Source organism: Armigeres subalbatus, chromosome 3 (genome assembly GCF_024139115.2).
Source record: "Armigeres subalbatus isolate Guangzhou_Male chromosome 3, GZ_Asu_2, whole genome shotgun sequence".
Classification (NCBI taxonomy): Eukaryota; Metazoa; Arthropoda; class Insecta; order Diptera; family Culicidae; genus Armigeres; species Armigeres subalbatus.
The window spans coordinates 121427921-121449075 of record NC_085141.1 but is presented as its reverse complement, the minus strand read 5'-3'; the positions used below and the strand labels follow the sequence as shown (position 1 = coordinate 121449075).

The window sequence follows — 21155 nt, the reverse complement described above, 5'->3', positions numbered from 1 at the left end:
GAAGATATTGATTTGAAAAATGTATTGGAGGTAATCACTTTCCCTTCGATGGGACTCGAACCCACGACCCTCAGTATCAGTATCTCCAATGTTTGTTGGGTTGTGGCCTTCGGCAAAATGGCTTTCTCCGTTCAAAAATTCTATTGCAACGAGATTTTTTTTTATTTCATCGGGAAATCTATCAAAATCTACACTCGAATTTTTTCTTAGTTTTTACGAAGAGATTTTCTAAATTTCGAAGGGAAATTGTATGGAATGTTTAAGGAAATCATTGGTATTTCCATAAAAAAATCTCTGGAATTCTAGGGATTAATTGGGAAAATCTACGAAAATTCCGCTGAATCTTCAGAATTTCAACGGGAAATTCTGTGGACTTCTTCAAATTTGAATCGGCGTGGAAAATTATAGACCACCGGCGTGACAAATTTGAAATGGCGGCGCGCAGATGCAAAAATGTCGACGGCGGCGGCGTGCCGAAAACTGTCGGCGGCGGCAGCGTACACCTCTATTTAGAACTGGCCATATTTGACGATTTATTATTATTATTTATTCAGACTAAGGCCGGAGTGGCCTGTGCTGCACATAAAAGTCTTCTCCATTCAGCTCGGTCCATGGCTGCACTTCGCCAACCACGCAGTCTGCGGAAGGTCCGCAAATCGTCCTCCACCTGATCGATCTACCTTGCCCGATGTGCACCTCGCCTTCTTGTTCCCGTCGGATCGTTGTCGAGAACCATTTTCACCGGATTACTGTCCGACATTCTGGCTACGTGCCCGGCCCACCGCAGTCTTCCGATTTTCGCGGTGTGAACGATGGATGGTTCTCCCAACAGCTGACGCAACTCGTGGTTCATTCGCCTCCTCCACGTGCCGTCCGCCATCTGCACACCACCATAGATGGTACGCAACACTTTCCTTTCAAAAACTCCCAGTGCGCGTTGGTCCTCCACGAGCATCGTCCAGGTCTCGTGTCCGTAGAGAACTACCGGTCTTATAAGCGTTTTGTAGATAGTCAGTTTGGTACGGCAACGAACTCTATTCGATCAGAGCGTCCAAAGTACGTACGATTTCCAGCCACTATGCGCCTCCGAATTTCTCTGCTGGTATCGTTATCGGCGGTCACCAGTAAGCCCAAGTACACGAATTCTTCAACCACCTCGATTTCGTCACCACCGATAGAAACTCGTGATGGGTGGCTTACACACTTAACTCATTTCACCGTATTCGGTAAATTTTACCGAAATCTCAACAGCAGAACTGTTCGGTAATTTATTTTACAGATTTTTTGTAATTTTTTCCATTGCTCAACTGTCAAAATCACCGAAAATCGGTTAAATTATTTACCGAACAGTTCTGCTGTTGAGATTTCGGTAAAATTTTACCAAATTCGGCGATTTATTTTAAGTGTGTACATTGTCCTCCCTTAAGCCTCTTCCTATCATGTACTTCGTCTTCGACGTGTTGATGACTAGTCCAATCCGTTTAGCTTCGCTTTTCAGTCTGATGTAGGCTTCCTCCATCCTCTCAAAGTTACGTGCCATGATATCAATGTCGTCGGCGAAACCAAATAACTGGACGGACTTCGTGAAAATCGTACCACTCGTGTCAATCCCTGCCCTTCGTATTACCCCCTCCAAAGCGATGTTGAATAGCAGACACGAGAGACCATCACCTTGCCGTAACCCTCTACGCATTTCGAAGGGACTCGAGAATGCCCCTGAAACTCGAACTACGCACATCACCCGATCCATCGTCGCCTTGATCAACCGTATCAGTTTATCCGGAAATCCGTTTTCGTGCATTAGCTGGTCCCGATCGATTGTATCATATGCGGCTTTGAAGTCGATAAATAGATGATGTGTTGGCACGTTGTATTCGCGGCATTTCTGCAATACATGACGTATGGCGAACTCCTGGTCTGTGGTAGAGCGTTCACCCATAAATCCCGCCTGGTACTGCCCCACGAACTCTCTTGCAATTGGTGTTAGTCGGCGGCATAAAATTTGGGAGCGTATCTTGTAGGCGGCGTTCAGCAATGTTGCTACAATCCAGCTTATCGCCCTTTTTGTAGATGGGACACACGACACCTTCCATCCACTCCTGCGGCAGAACCTCCATCCTCCCAAACTTTGGTAATCACCCAGTGCAGCGCTCTAGCCAGTGCCTCACCACCGTGTTTAAATAGCTCTCCTGGTAGTTGGTCAACTCCAGGGGCTTTGTTGTTTTTCAGCCGGCCGATCTCCTCCTGGATTTCCTGGAGATTTGGAGCCGGAAGTCGCATGTTCTGCGCGCGTGCTCCTAGGTTCATTACCATACCGCCACCGTTGTCTGCCATATCGCCATTCAGGTGCTCTTTGCAGCCATCTTCAAGAGATGCTGCTCTTCCGTTGGGAGTGCCACTTCCAGCTGCTGCGCGTAGTCTTGGGCTAGTCTACCGTCTTGTACCCGCCCAATGTTTAGCCGCGGTGGACGACTCCGACGCGTGTTGATCACCTTCGAGAGTTTTGAGCGCAGACATACTGCAACGAGGTAGTGGTCGGATTCAATATTCGCACTGCGGTAAGTGCGTACGTTCGTGATGTCGGAGAAGAATTTACCGTCGATTAGAACGTGGTCGATTTGGTTTTCTGTTACTTGATTAGGTGATTTCCATGTGGCCTTGTGGATATTCTTGTGGGGGAAGAAAGTGCTTCGGACTACCATTCCGCGGGAGGCTGCAAAGTTTATGCATCGTTGGCCGTTGTCGTTCGATACGGTATGCAGACTATCCGGTCCGATGACCGGTCTATATATTTCCTCCCTTCCTACCTGAGCGTTCATGTCACCGATGACGATTTTGACGTCCCGCAGTGGGCATCCATCGTATGTCTGCTCCAGCTGCGCATAGAACACTTCTTTCTCGTCGTCGGATCTCCCTTCGTGTGGGCAGTGCACGTTGATGATGCTATAGTTGAAGAAACGGCCTTTTATCCTCAGCTTGCACATCCTTGCGTTGATTGGCTGGCACCCAATCACGCGTTGGCGCATCTTTCCCAGCACTATGAAGCCGGTTCCCAGCTCGTTGGTGGTGCCACAGCTTTGGTAGAAGGTAGCCGCTCGATGCCCGCTTTTCCACACTTTCTGTCCTGTCCAGCAGATTTCCTGCAGCGCTACGACATCGAAGTTGCGGGGATGTAATTCATCATAGATTATCCTGTCGCAACTTGCGAAGCCTAGCGACTTGCAGTTCCATGTTCCAAGCTTCCAATCGTGATCCTTTATTCGTCGCCTAGGTCGTTGCCGATTGTATCGAGTCGAATTATCTTCTATGTCGTTTATAATAGTTGTTTTTAAAGGCGGCTAATTGGGCCTGCGCAAACCTCCTGTCTCGTCGGAGGGCCGTCGTGTCAGGGCTGTTTAGCGTCCCACCTTACACCAGGACTTGGGCTTGTGCGCTTTGAGCGGCACACGGTCGCTTTGGCGGAGCCTACTTGCGGATTCATGCAGCTTTTTATAGAGGTTTAACAGGGCCCACTGTCAAACCCCACCACATCCTAGGCCACAACTCGCAGATGGCCTCTAATTTTTTGATATGTTATGTAAAAATGTTTGAATTTTCATTAGAAAAATATAAAAATATATAGTCGCTGTGGTCCAACATATCAAAAATCTTAAAAAACGAATATTTTGACCATTTTAGCAAATTTGAGTTTACCAAATAAAAAAAATAATAAGAACTAGAAGTAATAAGCTTTCTATCCTAAAAAAATCAGAAGTGTTATGTACAAGACACAACCGCCCAACGTAAACTACGTAAGGCAGTTTTGTTCATTGAGGATTGTAGTGCCATCATGCATGAATATTTTTAGAAAATTCATTTGATTACTTATGTCACTGGTTTCCAACAAAACTAGCGTATCTTAAGATATGAAAATTGTTGGATACGACAATTGTTTAAAAAATTTACTATGAAAACCCAAATTCAGTCCTCAGTGGTAATGATGCCTTTCTTGGATCCGAATTGCCTACATTTGGGTTTTGAAGCATTTGATGAAATATTTCAATAGAAGAAGCCCTAGGGAAGCATTCTCTTTTCCGTTTGCAACATTTATTATTCAGAAACATTCCAATCATAGGCATATCTTGTTTTCCGTGCATCACGAGAAATCATAAAATGTCAATCATGTACCAAAACCCAATTAATTTGGTTGTGGTGCGCGCGAGTAGTAAACGTTGCGGACGGGAAAAGATAGTGTGTGTGTTATTACATTCTAACTCCTACTGTCAGGCAGTGTTGGTAAAATCTCAAAATCTTAAATCTCATCGGCGATTCAAACCATGCGTGAGTCAAATCCCATCAGAATTATGACCGAGAGATTTGCTCATGATTTGAATCGCAATTTTCATCATTGCATGATATTTACGTGTTCTTCATTGTTGAATGCATTGAATTAACTATTTTTCGTCTAAAACAATGGCTAATAATTATATATAAACAAAACATACGTCTCGATTGCGTTTCGACGCTTTTAAGAACGAAATCATTTTTCGGTGAGTGAGCGAAGCGATGCGATTCTGCCTGAAAAACTCAAGCGCGATGCTTCCCCTACAGAATCGCAGGCGAGTTAGCTCGTGCATGAAACCTCGATGTTTCAGATATGAGTATGATTCTACCATTATGGATAACATATTCGTGCAAACATTTTATTAATATCATTGCAAGACTTTTGAATCAGGGAACAAGAAGGTGATAGCTCTATTGTATCTCATATAGCCTGTTTCAAGAACGTATGCGTTCCGAAGCTTTTGTCGTGTACAATAAGTACCGCATTATTGCATCCACGTATTATAAAAATATCTTAAGTGCATTCACACTTCCTGAATCAAAGTTAAATCCTTCTGATTCAGGCGGGCATTTAATTGGACAAAATATTATTAGGTCGATATAAATATTTTTTAAATATGTCTCACCCACATTGTTATTTTGCTCAAAAATAACAACTTCAGGAGCAACAAAAAAAAAAATTCCGGTAAATTTTGAGAACTTTCAATAAAGAATTGCTTTATTCTCTGATTAATTCTCGAGTTATGCAGAAATTTTTGGTTCATTTGTATGGGAGCCCCCCTTTCCAGAAGGGGGAGGCGTTGCAAACCGCCACAGAAACATGTCTTCTCTTCCAAAACCTCCACACGCCAGATTTGTTTCCATTTGCTTGATCTCGAGTTATGATGAAATTGGTGTTTCATTTGTATATGAGCCAGGTTTCAAAGAGGAGAGGGGTCTCTAACCATCTTAAGAACCTTCCCCGGCCCCAAAAACCTCTGCATTCAAATTTTCATGCCGCTCGATTCAGTAGAAGAAAAAGAAGATTACCTCCTCCCCCTTGACTTTGCGGAGACCATAATTTTTAATAAATATGTGTAACGGCCTTATTAGTTTTCAGTTTGCAAAAAAATACATTTTCCAAAGTCGTTTTTAATATAAATTGATTGCATTACTAACAAGGGCATTGGCATTGATAACAATTGATCGTCTCATGCCTGCAAAAACATGCCCCTATCTGGATCACTTTTTATACACCATGCACTACATTACGCATTTTGTTACATTTGTTTCGACCGCGGTCACTGGTCCGGCTCCATTGTTCTACTTTTTGTGCGAAACACCGCACAAAAAGGAGAGTCCAAAAGCCAACCGCACTGAACGGCGACGGCCGTAACGAGAATCTTGCGGACAAGAAAAGAGGGTGCTGCCAAAATGATCCGATACCCTATTTTAACATTCATAACCCAAAGTTTCAATATAATTGTTAAATTGGTAGAGAATTTCCGAATCGATTGATATATAAATCTCAAAAATCCATCGGAAGATAAAGGCGAACATTGCAAATCGATCCAGTGGTTCAAAAATTATGATTTTTAAAAAATAAAAAAACGCGAAATATAGCAATTTTTCTGGAAACCATATATCGAACATGGTCACCCTAATTTAAAAAAAATACGGTTCTAATTATTTTCGATGAAGAACATATCAAGCGATTTTGAGCAAAATTGGACAACTTTTTTTTCAACTCTATTCTTTTCCCGTGGAATCGCTGTATATGGACACGCTGGGTTGCTATCGGTTTGATGTCAGGCGTAGTTGACCTGGTAGATCAATTGAACTTAACTTCCGGACAATTTGGAGACCCTAGAACATATGCATTGGATTTATTTGAATGGTGAAGCATTCACAAGGTCTTCACGATCTTATCAGGACACGCTGGTTTTGATGCTCTATAAAAATAATTGTTCAGAAATATAAAAAGGGGGAGGGTGTGGAGGGTTGGATTTGCATATACATAAAAGTAAAATTATTCCTTTTGATTCTAGTGAAAATTCTAAACAAAAACCTCCGAGATACATGGTTTTCAAAATTATAAGTTCGTCCTGGGCTTTTACGGGTTAATCACTCTTCTGGTAGCATTCTGAGCCCTTTATTTAATCACATTTACACGTATCTTTCAGCCTATCGATAAACTCCTCAATGAATGAAGTACTATTTTGGTGGTTTGGTGCCAACTGATTCCCTGACAGAAAAGATATTCCATATTAGGTCAACGTGTTTTATACAATTTTAAATTACAACAGTGTAACTGTCCTGGAGCCGCCGCACATCACAAATCCGCACACCATTGAATGCCAGATGGATGACATTTTTCTAACAACTTCAAGAATACCGCGAGGCAGCTATCTGGGACCACCGATTTTCTGATTTGTGATTTTTGTAAATTTTCAATCAAACTTGCTACACCCAAAAAACAAATCTGACAAATATTGTATAAAATCTGGGCATATACAAATCTTTAAGCTTTTTATACAAATATTGTATTAAAATAATACAAATCTGTATTATTTCAATACAACAATTGTATTAAAATCTTCCGAAATTGTATATGCCCAATTATTATACAGTTTCTGTAAGGTTCTTATGCAGAACTGTATTAAAATCAGCCATCCGCTGGTTGGGTGTATATATATGCAGTAGCAAGACTTTTATTTATGTGGCTAAGTTTAATATTCCAGATGAAGAAGGACCTAATCGACATTTGTTGTCTGCTGGTGAATCATTAAATAAAACATTGCTTATATCTTCTATTTTATAACATAAAACTGTTCGACAATAATATTTTATAATACTGTCGTTGACCCTTTGGCTATAATTGACGGCGCGTGTAGAAGTGATGTACCTTAGCTGCCAACAATCTAAACGGAAGTATGCAGCCGCGCGCAAAATGAAAACGAATAAGTACATAGCGCCAAATATTCGGATTGTTTTAAATTTAGCAGCACCGATGACACACTTAATATAGGTATGTATACTATCAACGGCTATTTTGCAGGTTTCAGCTGTATATTGTCGTATAGCTACAATGAAACTGCCGCAGTCGACTCCACCGAATAATCGCAAATCTCCAATGAGAAGTAATATATGCGAAACACGCAACTTCTTCTTTCACTTTCCCGTTTGCCAACGGATAGATTTCGACAGTTCTTTTATTGGTTTACTGATTGTATTTCGCTTTAGTACACACACTATATCCGACATATCCGTCTCAAGCATAATCCAATTAACACACAGTCTACCGCGGCACCTTGAGTAGGCACCTAGCAGATCCGTAAAAGGAACACGAATATCGAAAGAAAAAAAAACGGTTGCGTTGTGCAGTTCGGATACCCTTGCTAACCTGAACCTAAAGTCACTATACTAAATTAGGACATGTTTTCAACACAAGCAACATTAAGAGACAGATGTAGATTCTCACGATGATGTTTACGACACCGAACTTACACTGAATCCCACGCCTCACAAAGCAATGCTGACTGGCGGGTGGTGTTGTGGTTTCCTCAACAAGATATTTTTAGATTCCTTCAGAATCTCGCACGTTACGACGAAGGAGAAAAAACACACTTGATCATGAAATTCGCAAGACGCGAGACGCAACCAAACGACGCTCGGATAGGGCACCAAACCGGCTACCTGTTAAGGGACGCGCACTGCTCACGCGACGGCTTTCGATTGAGTACTGATTGACCGCATGTGGTCAGTCAGTGGTAGTAGCATTGGACGCATATGTTTGATGAGCAACGAGAGCGCGAGAACCGCTCTGATGCGCATTGGTGAAGAGTGCACACGTTTCCATTCAACGCCGCGAAACAGTTTATCGCAAGGCCGAGATGTGTGATGACCCACGATTGTTATGGTTCTTCATCATATGTTTGCCTTGTTGGTGCACTAAAAACAAAATTTTGGTAGAAACGTCCGGAGAATTGTGTGTTATCATACTCCATACTCATCGTATCAAAATAAATGAATTTAGGAGATTGAAAATTGACTTTTATCAGTTATTACATGCTGAAGTTATTGCGGAATGCTAATCTACATAAAGTGAATTTCTGTCTGTCTTACCCTTACAGACTTAGAAACGACTGAACCGATCGGCGTAAAAATTTGTATGCAGAGGTTTTTAGGGCAGGGGAACGTTCTTAGCATTTAAGACCCCTCCTTTCTTTGGAAAGGGGGGCTCCCATACAAATGAATAATAAATTTCGGCATAACTCAAGAACTAATCAGAAAATAAATCAATTTCAGGCGAAACGATGTTTGTCGGGTCTGCTAGTGCTAAATATTATTGAAGGATAAATCTTCAAAAACACAATCAATCCATCTAGTGGCAATATCGCCTTTCTTGTTTGCAATATAAAAACAAGTATTTTGCGATTTTGCTTTTGAGCCCACAGTCCGATCCAAGGTGAATACACTACCTCCTTAGCCGTGCGGTAAGACGCGCGGCTACAAAGCAAGACCATGCTGAGGGTGGCTGGGTTCGATTCCCGATGCCGGTCTAGGCAATTTTCGGATTGGAAATTGAACACTAAGCTGCTTAATGAACTTAATGAACACTTAATGAACACTAAGCTGCGAGGCGGCTCTGTCCCAGTGTGGGGATGTAATGCCAATAAGAAGAAGAAGAAGAAGAAGAAGAAGACACTACTAGGTGTTCCAATCTGCCAAATTTCTGGTGAAAAAATCATTTCCAGTGCAAAACGTAAACAAACTCGCTGGCTCTTCCATACTAAAATCCACCACCACCTAGTGGTGTATTCATTTTGTTCCGATCTGGTCGATTTCCAAGGCGAAACAATATTTATATAAGATTCCCCGTCGAATGCGTCGCCACTAGTTGTCTCTTTCTCTCTCCCGTTGTTCTTATGCAACGCAAATAGTGACGTCACTATTTGCGTTGCATAAGATCAGCGGGAGAGTAAAAGAGAGAACTGGTGACACGCAGCGCTGATCTACGCCCCCTTAGTAAAGTCTAGCTCATTGCGCAATGAGGGCCCTGCTTTCGTCCATTAGATGAACGGATAACTACCACACAAAATACTTAACAATTAGTACAAAATACGCTTTTCTTTCTGGGACTACTTAATAAATGGGTATAACTCTTAAACGCGTATTCCAACTCCCAACAAATGATAAGCCTGATTCGGCGCGACTTTTTCACGAACTCACGAAACATCCGCACGATCCGTTTCAATATCCAACGCTTGTCAGTTGAAGGAGTTGCTGTACAGTACCACGAAAATCTGGATGAGCAGATAGGAGATGCTACCGGATCTGGCGACGTCAACAGATTGTGGGAAAATATCCACAAAGCTGTGACTACAACAGCGCAGGAAGTGTTAGGTACTGCACAGCGACGCCAATGAAATGGTTGGTTTGATGAGGAGTGCTAGCGAATGATGGACAAAAAAAATGCTACTAGGAGTCGAAAGCTAGTGGCTCGTACCCGTTCTAACAGGTACAGTGTAGCAAGCGCAGAAGAGAAACGAATCCACTGCAGAAAAAGTCAACACGAAGACAGTGTGATAACTGAAGCGCAGGTGAACATGGACAGAAACGATATGCGGAGGTTTTACGCAACTGTCAATGGCGCGCGACATAAGACTGCGCCAGTGCCTGCCATGTGCAATGACCGAGAGGGGAATTTGCTGACAAACAAGACTATGGTGTGTATTAAGGAGGATTCTGCCTAGAATGTCACTAACCCGAACGCCAGTACCCCGAAAGGCTATTGCCCCGAATAACCCGTTACTCCGAATGGTCACTACTCCGAATGACCATTACTCCGAATTTGCCAAAAATTAAAATAAAAAAACATGTACTCCACTTAGCGAACTGGACGAACGAAATTCATAACTGGCGCCTTATGAATCTTCGACCAATTATTCCACCAGCAGTGATTCTTATACGCAGTTAACTTCCCGAGTAATCAAGCGTCGATGGGTGTGTGGTCTACATATCGGCCTGCCGACTCCGACGTCCATGATTCGAACCCAGTCTGCCGCACTTTACTTTTTTTATATGAAAATCGTCATTCATAAGGCAACATATTGAAATTCATACCGATTCCTTGTGGCAAATTTTTATAAGGCGTTTGATTGAAAGTCATACGTCCATTTTCCTCAGTGTCACTTTCTTGCTATCTTTATTAGATTGTGTTTCAACAATGAAGTTGAAAATAGAAACTAATCAGTCAAAAGTGGCATATTCAAAATAATTAAAGTATGAGTCATTTACTCACTCGTCTTATTCCGGGCTACCGCGTTGTTTAAAAGAAGGAAAAATTTACATTCACATACAAATTTCATTCAAGAGGTATTCACTCTTTCGCATTAATCCGGGCAAGTGCTACAGCCGGCACGGAGCGATTCGTCTTAAAAAGCACGTGGATTAAGCGCCACCCCATTAAGGAGACCACGGCCCAAGTTAATTTGCCCGGATGAGACTCCCAAAGGGCGAGTCCATTCATTTCCCAGATAAGATTTACGGATCGTTCCAACTGGCTACGAACTAAATCTTGCCAAACGATATCACCCTATCTATCACAACATGTTTTACAGCCACGAAGCCACTCAGAGAGACGGTGAGAGCCCACCACACCTAATACACTCTAAGCGTGAGTGCGCCTATCATCATCGGCAGACTCTCTCCGCTCGCCTGCTCTTCTACAAAGAGTTGGAAGCATGCAACATACCCAATCAAACGCAATAGACACAGAGGACGGGACTAGAAGCTTTCATTAACGCGATGTGTCGAAAAATACAATCAAATTAACAAATTGGCTAGGGACTACATAAAGGACGATTTTATTAAGCGAAACACATTTATTCCTTAATGCTTATGGGAATACATGTTGATTGGGGCATAGTCGCAGGGGACTGTAATTGGGTATTGGTGTTCGTTTGTCTCTCTTTCCCTAGCTGTGTGCGGTTTTTTCCTATCTCCTATCTATAATCGTTCGTGCTCTGTGCTCTAAACTTCTAACGTGACGTCACGATTTATTGAAGCGCATCTCCTTAACGATCTGCGCTCCGGGTAACAGCTCGTATTGCGATGACAGTCGAAGTGGCTAATACTGGTCGATGACGTCACCACTACATATTCCCGCTCTTGGCGGGACTGCGCTCCCGTTACGCAACGTAACTTTCGGTGGTGGCAAAAAAAGGCTCACGCACGCGTGTTCACGGGGCCGTGATGGCGGACTCAATTATTGTCGATGGGTTTTCAATTCGCGACAAAGAAAAAACGGCGTGATGGCTTTAGCGACACATCCTTCAGTCTACGACTGGACAACAAATTCCTCCGCTTCGCCCTCCTTGGACGCCGCATTCCGTACAAAAAAGGCTTGACTCACCGTTCGATAAGACTTACTGTCGATGACCGTTGGGCGAGGTCAATGAAGCGTGTCGATGAATCGCTATGGCCGGTAGCTTGACGACCGGCTGGTGGACTCCGTCCACTTAGAGGTCCCCGGCCTCCTCGGACCGATATGATGACGGATCGTCCGCTTCTGGCCGGTTGGCGAATGCCAGGAAAATTCCGTCCGTAGGGGATGAAGTGCGCGCTTGGGTGCGCGGAATTCGCTGCGGATGGGAAATTAAAGCCAATCTGGCTAGACGGACACATGGTGAGCACAGGCATAATTCAACACATTTAGAGCACGCACATTTTACCTTTTGATCTAGCTTTTTTGGTCACAACCGCACACAAATTACACGCACACTTTACTTGGCTACAGTAACTACGAAACGAACAAAATAATTTGTTAAATTAACTATATTTAACGCCACTTGAAATATTCATACTTGTAACAAACGAAACACTAACAACAAACGCGTACTTCCAACTCCTTGGAGAATCACGGACGAAATGATCGTGTCTGTGAATCGTCATTTCCCGACCCCTTTGTGTACAATCGGGACTTTATCGGCACGATTGATATCTAGACAATATAGTCGCGCTGCTATCCCTTTCCCACCTTATCCAGAAAACAAATGGCCTCGGCCTTGGAGAGCTTGGCTGTTTGATTAATGCTCGCTTGCCTATGTCAAGGGAAAATTATATCTAAGTTTATTGGCGATTGAAAGATTTGTATATTTACAATCTAATTTATTTACAAAATCTATTTACAAAACTATATACAAAATTACTGAATGCTACAGTGCGTGCTTTAAAAGAAGGAAGCATTAGCGGATGCTTTAAATAAAAGAAGGTGTCATTTACTCTTTTGCATTAGTTCGGGCAAATGTGTGCTTTAAAAGGAGGAGACATTAAGAGGCCCGCACATAGAATTCGTTTGCGTTACGTTTGACAGCTTCCCCATGGGAAATGCGCCAAACGCAACGCAAGCGTACCCCATGTGCCGGCCTCTTTATTCTGGGCTTGTACGTGTTTTAAAGGGAGTCATTTACTCTCCCACCGTATTCCGGGCAGATGCGTGCTTTAAAAGAAGGAGAAATACATTCTTTCGCATTATTCCAGGCAAGCGCGTGCTTTCAAAGAAGGTGTCATTCATTCTCCCTCCTTTTTCCGGGCAGATGCGTGCTTCAAATGAAGGAGGCATTCAATCCCTCGCATTATTCTGGGCAAGCACGCTTTACAAGAAGGTGACATTTACACTCTAATCCTATTCCGGGTAAGTGCATAATTTGAAAGAAACCAATAATTTACTCTCTCGCCTTGTCCCGGGTAAGTGCGTGTATTGTATTTAGCGCATTGACATTATTTATTGCTGAAGATATGTATCCAGCTTTCCACGCTCGGTAATGGCGGCTTGCTGCTGTGTAAAAATCAATCAGTCACTGTACTGTTTGACACTAGCTGGAGGAAAGCTCACTGGCGTTTCTGGGTGAGGGGAAGGGAAAAAAGGCCTTTTCGCCAGTGAGTTTTCCTCCAGCTAGTGTCAAAAAGTACAGTGACTGATTGATTTTTACACACCGACAAGCCGCCATTACCGAGCGTGGAAAGCTGGATATCCGTTTCATGGCCAGGACATGTATTAAAGTAAAAGAAATAATTGCTTATACTGAAAGTCACATCACGTTTTAACAAATTTCTCGTGAAGCCAGACTTGCTTTCATTCTCTCCGCTGGTCTCTATTTAAGCACCGTCTCTGGAATTCGCATTATCCCGAGCGCTCCCAGGCTCAAATATTGTCGGCGTAGCACCAACTTAGAATTTGCAAGTCGGGACTTCCGAACCGAACTTTCTTCCGAAGTTTTATCTGTCAAACTCAGAGGCGTATCCACGTTCCAAGTCGTGGGTAGGACAAATAGGAAATGTCGATTTCTGGTATTATCATTATCTATTCGCATAATTCGTGGGTGTTACAAGCCTGAACTTTGGTGCCACGGGAGGTTTAGACATACAAACATACAGATTTGGAAACGAACGAGATTGCGATCGAACTCACAACCTCCTGCTTATAGACTAGATCACTGAGTATGTCTCCGAAATCGATGCACATTTTGCCAATATTGACACTAAAAGCATGACAGTTACTGTGCCATATCCATCCATCCATATCAATATGATACAGATATGCTTGCGGCAGCAACTTAACCAGTTCTAAAAATTATAAGGACTTGAAAAGATCTTTACGAACAGAATAATTTGAGAAATTTTTTACGATTTTCAGGTCAAATATTTTTTCCAATATTGTTTAAGGATTGCTTCGAAGCATGGCATACATCTTATAATTCTTACGATTATCGAACATTTTTACCAGCTTCCAGTACAAGTCATTGATCACAGAAATTTGTATGAATATTCAATGGGTTCAATCAATTTATCAGAAATGGTAATGGAACTACCGATTCAAGCAAACATCCAATAAATCGTATGATTGTCTAAGAATCTTTATGAAAGCTCAGAATTGATGACGTGTATGGCTCTTCAGTTTCAGGCTTCTAATAATCCATTTAAACTTACTTTATTTATCATGGGTTTTTAAATTTTTAATTAATCGCATTTGCTGATTTCAGCAACTATTTTTTTACCCCTGGAAAATTTTTAGACCAGTAGACCATCATTTAGTAGTTTGTCAATTACTCATTCCAGAGGCTGAATTCCAAAATCTGTAGTATCGTGAGCTTCTAGTGCGAAGGTTTTCTACTACTTTGTTCGTTGTTTGCACTAGTTGCAGCAAATAAAACTAAATGATTGATATTTGCTTATCATCTTTTATAAGCTACTGCAACTAGCGCTTTAACTTCGTTATTAGTTGAATTCAAAGCATGACAAAACATTCACGCTGAAAGTTCAGCGTACGACACATTTTGAAGTTTAGCCTGTGGAATATCGACAAACTAAAAGAAGATCGAGCCTAGATTACTAAATAATCAAAAACATACTTGCTCTGGACATCCTGAGCACTATCAGGATTATAAAGTGCCTAAAGTTCTGAAGAACAGTCAGTACTCTATGATTAAATCCTATGATTAACTCCAATAACCTTTGAAACCACCATTTGGTAACACACAGATTCTTGCCAGTCAACGACTTCATATGGCAAATTCATGCGTAGGACATGTCCCACCCACTCCCGGCGCCACGCATAACTAATTGATGCGTTGTTTAGCGCATCTTTAGGCGAATCCAGCGCACTACTTCCGAAGTTGTGAAAGTTGCATGTATCTGGAGAAAAATCCAACTTCGGTATAAAAAGCGTTCTAACTTTGTTCCGGGTAGATAATATTAGGGAGCTGTCCATATACCACGTGGACAGTTAAGAAGGGAGGGGGTATGGTAAATGTGCACGGTTCACACAAATTTTTAAAAAAATACATGAACAATTGTCCATGCTGGGGGAGGGGGGTATCTTAAACTGACCAAAACCTGTCCACGTGGTTGGTATATGGACAGCCCCTAGGATAATTGTTAGCATATGCAAAAGTAATAATTAAAATTATTGCGTGATATATTTGAATGATTTTCGGGGTAATGACTTTTCTGGGTAGTGGGGTACATATTCGGGGTAGTGACCTTTCGGGTTAGTGTCATAGAACCATTAAGGAGCTGGCGACGGAACCACCAAAGCTGAAAGAGGTAAAGAAGGCTCTAAACAAGCTGAAAACAGTAAAGCTGCTGGAAAGGATTAGATCCCGGTCGAGCTTCTCAAACACGCAAGTGAGCAGCTGCATCAATCGATCCACATTATCCAGAAAATATAGGAGGATGAAGAACTGCCTCCCGACTGGTTGGATGGCCTCATATGGCTTTGCGGACGGCATCGACCTCATCGACATCATCCATTGAATGAATTTTTAATAAAACAATTACCTAGTGAATTTCGTTTAAAAAATAATATTAATTAATAAATTTAATAATGATTGGAAATAAATGGAAACCATCACCTATGATACAAATGAAACTGATCCAACATAGCCTATACATATTATGTAATAAGAGGTAATAAGTTATTCTACTCTGTCCCATTGATTTGAATCTCAACATTTCGTATTATACTGATTGATGTTGTGCATTGAAGCGTAAAACTGAACCACACATACCTACAGGTATTGAATTAAAGCAATGCCCACCTTGTCTGCTGGAAGCAGATGTATGAAGCTTTGAGGAGCGGCTAGCGTTGATTCCCATTACAGCCGAAGCGGATGTCACCGATGGATTCAAAACTATTTCATACGTCTTTACAGGAATCCGGGTAACGTTCCGCGAGACAAAAGTCAGGAGTTTGCTAACACCACTCCAGTATGGTACCTTTAACGGGAACATAATTTTCTTACGACAAATTCGATTACTTCGCCAGCAAAGGTGATAGATGTACCGAACTTTGTTTACGATTATGGGCAATAGAAACCGGAAACACAACCGAATATATTTGAATATTTAACTAATGCGTTTTAGAAAGTGACATTATAGTATATAGAGTACTTACCGATTGCTGACAGGATTGAACAGGAATCGATCGAGATTTTACTTCATTCACTGTTATCCGAACCGGTGGAAATGAAATTATAAAAATGTACAATTCCGGCAGCAAATCCACTATATTTTAATTAATACAAGCACTCCAATTTTCTAAAAACAAATAATGTATTTGTTTACGCACATAAAAAGTTAGGCGAACGAGACAATAACAATTACCACAGTTGATTTTGTTTTGGGCCTTCCTTCAGTTCCGTGCGGTCCGATGTGCTTCAGTAAAGGTGAGGGTCAAAGTCCTCTATGTCTGTACACCCGATTCTGTTTTTACACGGCCGTGTAAAAAAAATCCCATTCAAAATTTTTGCAAAGTTGCTCCATTTGCCATGATTCGTCGAGAAATTATAAAACTTTTTTACACGGATTTTTGAATTTTGAATTTTGAAAAATGATGAAAACAACGCCACCCACAGTGGGCGGACGGAGGTAAATGTCACGTCTGTTATAAAAATTGTAATGAGTATGCCAGAGGTGACGTCACATTCGGTCGCCTTCGGACATATTCGGCAATCTAGCCGAGAGTTTCTCTCTCAAAAGAGCGAATTTTCGTTGATCAAATACTATTTTAGGGTTTGGCCCACACCTGTAGTAAAGCACACCCGCATAATTACAAACTGTACATGGATATTTTCCCGTGCGGTCGACAACAGTATCCTTTACTGTTGACAACTGTAAATGAACAATCTCATATAAAGTTTTAACAGTTTGTGGTACGGTTATTTGACAAATAACAATATGTTGAATGGGTTGTTAAGTTATGTCACCATAAAAAATCGTCTGTTTTCGCGTGCAAAATTTTCGCTCAACAGTATGATAAAATGTTGACATATAATGCAGGAAATAAAGAACATTTTAGAGACAGCATGTTATATGTTGACATTTAGTGATGTTGTCGAGCAGTTATGGTTGAATCGATCGAAAAGTATACGATAACCGCAACGTAAACTGTGAAGCTATATCTTACATCGTAATAATGATTCTGACCATATAACATGTTGTTTTTTATTATGCGGGCATCGCGTGCGGTCCGATGTGCTTACTACAGCTGTGGGCCAAACCCTAAAGTAGTATTTGTTCAACGAAAATTCGCTCTTTTCACTCTAACTTTCACCTACTCAGTGACTGAGTAAAATTGTATTGCCGTCTCTTTTCTTCTCACTGAAATTTTACTCAATTTCCGTTAAAAGCAGGATTACTCATAGCATTGAGTTGTATTGTCGGCGTAGCACCAAGTTAGAATTCGGAAGTCGGGACTTCCGAACCGAACTTTCTTCCGAAGTTTTATCTGTCAAACTAATTGATGCGTTGTTTAGCGCATCTTTAGGCGAATCCAGCGCACTACTTCCGAAGTTGGGAAAGTTGCCTGTATCCGGAGAAAAATCCAACTTCGGTATAAAAAGCGTTATAAATTTATTCCGGATAGACAATACTGCTTTTGACGGAAATTGAGTAAAATTTCCGTGGGATAAAAAGAGAGAGCAATACAATTTTATTCAGTCACTGAGTAGGCGAAAGTTAGCGTGTTGAGATAGAAACTCTCAGCTAGATTGCCGAAGGCCACCGAATGTGATGTCACGTCTGGCATACTCGGTACAATTTTTATTATTATCAATTCAGTGCAAATCCGAATTATAGCCGCTAACAAAGTTGGATTTTTCTCACAATTCGTACGTTAAACCTAACATCGGAAGTGGTGCCATAGACCAATACATAGACCGAAATGTCCGGTACAAATAATTTTAAATTCGGGCACCATGTCTTCTTCTTCCTTCTGAGAAAAATACCCCTCGTGGGTGACGAATTACATAAGATTACATTCGACTTGTTGCATGCTTTGCTCACCCCTCTGACGCTTTGACAGTTTGTCAATGTTGACAAGTTGACGATGTCAACACTCAACATTCAAAAAGCCGTTTGTTTTGTTTCGCTGCTCAAGTTGTGTTTTTCTTCTCGGTTTTGGTCCGCTGAATCATTAAATGAATTTTAATTACAAAAGTGATCTTTGAATCAACTGGTTCTTCGGCATCTGGAACTACCGGGGCAATATATCAGGCTACAGTTCCGGCCGAAATGTACACCAACGGCCGCAGCAGCAGTAGAAAAAAGGACAAAATAAATGGAAGCAAAGCGGCCGCAATCCGAAACCGAACGATGGTTTGTGCCGTACAAACCATTCCGGAATAAAATGTGGTTCACCTCACGGATTACAGGCGTTGACTTTTAGAGTGAAGTTTTACATCATAGTTCTGGTCGACTGTGAAGAGAGTATACGAGATACCAGTTTTATCTGCAGATGAAATGGGTTACTTTTTAGGAATGCTACCGGGTGGCATTCAACACTGCCTGTCTGCTCGCTGTACCGCGCAGTGTAAGCATAGACTAATACATAGACCGCAATGTCCGGTACAAATCATTTTAAATTCGGGCACCATGTCTTCTTCTTCATTTTGAGAAAAATACCCCTCGTGGTTGACGAATTACATTTAATTTCACCAACGAATTGACTGACCCCTCCCAATCTTTTGACATTTTGTCTGTTTGTTTCGCTCTCACACTTTCGGGCCAACTGTCAAATCCAAACTGCAACAACAAAATCATTTGATTCTTCTCACAAGTCAAGACAAAATTTCCAAAACCTAAAATCTTAATTCTTAAATTCTTAAACTTAAATCTTATTGGTAAATAATTAATGATTAATAAAAAAACGATAGCTTTCGGGATAGTCTGGATGGTTCAATACATTTCATAGATTTCATAAGGTGAAATTAATTGTTTTGTGGTAAGTCTTTTATTTTATTACTAGTTAATTCAAATTATAGATGGTGTCTTTTGTCACATCAACAATGACGTCAATGACACTAAAGGTCAATCACAATGGCCGGTTGTTTATGTCGTCTCATCGGATAATAAAGTAAGTGGAGGACGATTTCATCATTGCCATTGGGTCCAACCGAACATCCAGCAAACAACCGAAAGACTTCTCCAAAACCGGAATCACAAACACTAATGATACTGTATAGGATGTGTAAAGCAAAAGTGGGTGATAATCCAGTTGCAGCAAAACTATCACAACCACTTTGAGAGGAATACTGCGGAATCAGCGGAATCACGCACACTTTATTCATTTGGAGAAGTAAATACTCAACCAAGAGCTGTTGAAAATAAACAATTTTTCGTACCAGATGCCCGACATCCCGGGATTCGAATATGAAAAGACCAGAATTGACGACGAGGATGAGTCTTCTGGTGAAATTTAGGGAATACGTTCTGCTACGACAGCAGCCGGATAGTACAGTAGACAATCGGCAGTCCTAGTTTCGAAAAGCGGTAAGTATTCGTGATTTATAAGATATTGTTGTTTCCCCAGAAATATTACAAACAAACTGATACATTTCATCCTTTATTTACAGTGGCCTGTACAACAACCTCAGCATAATCGAGATCATTCCGCATCTCAACAACAGTATTCCCAGCACCGGATACCTCATTCATGTATCAATCGACTCGGAGAGAAAACACGCTTCTCGTCATCAAAACTTTCGGGATCGAATCGCCATATTTGGTACTCCTGGTCTGACATAAACCCACACCTGAATTCGTATTATTTCGATGAGCATAAGCTACACAGCAGCGGTAACAGAAACATCAACTGCACAGACCGCGGTTGGATCGTAACATCTCCCCGCGGTTGGATCGTAACATCGCTCACATCGCAACATCAAGTGCCTGTCTATCGCAAGTTTGACTTTTTAGATACGAGGCGAACATGAAGCACTTGTTAAAAACGGTGTCCAACGCCGTTGTGTTAGGATGATGCTGCCCTCGATGCTGCCTTTCACTTCCAATGACCTGCAAAGTCAGAGTCAGTCACATCTTCTTTTTGATGAACTAATAGCAGCTGCCGTTGTCCACAATCTGGATGAAAAGACCACCAGCGAGTAAAACGTTATGTTTATCATTCTTGGTGGCGGTACTATTGATGTGTCAATCCTGTCAATCGATGATAGCATCTTCAAAGTCTGCAGCCGATGACACTCATCTTGGCGGTAAGGACTCTGACTACCGATTGTCTTCACCGGCAGGGGTCAGCTTTGAAAATGAATTGTTCTTCGAGGGCACCAACTTCACCCAATGATTGCTGGAAGTCTCCGTAATAAAGATAATAAAAAATAAATAAAATAAAATAAATCTTATTCAATCAATCTCAATCTATCAATCAAACACACTCGATAAATCTCAATCATTCAATCAAGCTCAGTCAATGAATTCCGAAAATCAATTAATCTCAATGATTCAATCAAGCTCAGACAATCAATCTAAATCAATAAAAAAATCAATTAATCATTCTCAATCCATCAATCTCATTCATTAAAATCAATTAATCATATTAAAAAAAACAATCTCAACCAATCAATTAATCTTGAGATCAATCTCAATTAATCCATAAGTCAATCAATCTCAAATAATCAATTAATCTCGATTAATCAATCTCAATCAAGCAATCAAACAATCCTCACCAATCAATTAATCTTAATCAATCAATCGCAATCCATCAATCAAACAATCAATCAATCTCAATCCATCAATCATTCAACCAAGCTCAGTTAATCAACTAAATAATCAATCAATCAATCTTAATAAATAAATTTAAAAGCAATCCATTATTCTCAATAAATCAACCTCAATTAATCAATCTCAATCAATGAATCAACCAATCAATCTCAATAAAACAAAAGCAATCAACTAATCTAAAACACATTAATAAAGCTTAAAAAAAACTCAACTAATCAATCTTAATCAATCAATCTCAATAAAACAATAGCACTCAACCAATCAATCTTAATCAA

At 41.1% G+C, this 21155-nt stretch overlaps 1 protein-coding gene and 2 long non-coding RNA genes across 10 annotated transcripts in view; 1 reads left to right on the top strand and 2 right to left on the bottom strand.

Moving 5' to 3' along the window:
* The window catches only part of LOC134227644 (methionine-R-sulfoxide reductase B1), a 28417-nt gene extending 11955 nt beyond the window's left edge, over window positions 1-16462 (bottom strand). Inside the window, exons 1-2 of one of the 8 annotated variants that reach the window (XM_062709282.1) lie at window positions 16262-16462; window positions 15906-16083 (exon numbers count right to left, since the gene is read on the bottom strand). In XM_062709282.1, coding sequence (XP_062565266.1) covers window positions 15906-15963 — 58 coding nt within the window. In that variant the 5' untranslated portion in view covers window positions 15964-16083; window positions 16262-16462. Of the gene's footprint in view, window positions 1-7207; window positions 7232-7389; window positions 7640-7705; window positions 8041-15905; window positions 16203-16261 lie in introns of those variants that run through there. The other 7 variants (XM_062709284.1, XM_062709280.1, XM_062709281.1 and 4 more) reach the window with 7 other exon arrangements.
* On the bottom strand, window positions 11257-12399 carry LOC134225669 (uncharacterized). Its single transcript, XR_009983301.1, has 3 exons — window positions 12171-12399; window positions 12039-12106; window positions 11257-11973 (listed from the first exon to the last, which is right to left on the bottom strand). It is a non-coding gene; the product is annotated as an uncharacterized LOC134225669 (long non-coding RNA).
* Window positions 16463-18880: 2418 nt separating the features above from the next.
* LOC134220932 (uncharacterized) lies at window positions 18881-19807 on the top strand. The gene is made up of 3 exons (XR_009982122.1): window positions 18881-19087; window positions 19173-19635; window positions 19719-19807. It is a non-coding gene; the product is annotated as an uncharacterized LOC134220932 (long non-coding RNA).
* Window positions 19808-21155: the final 1348 nt, after the last annotated feature.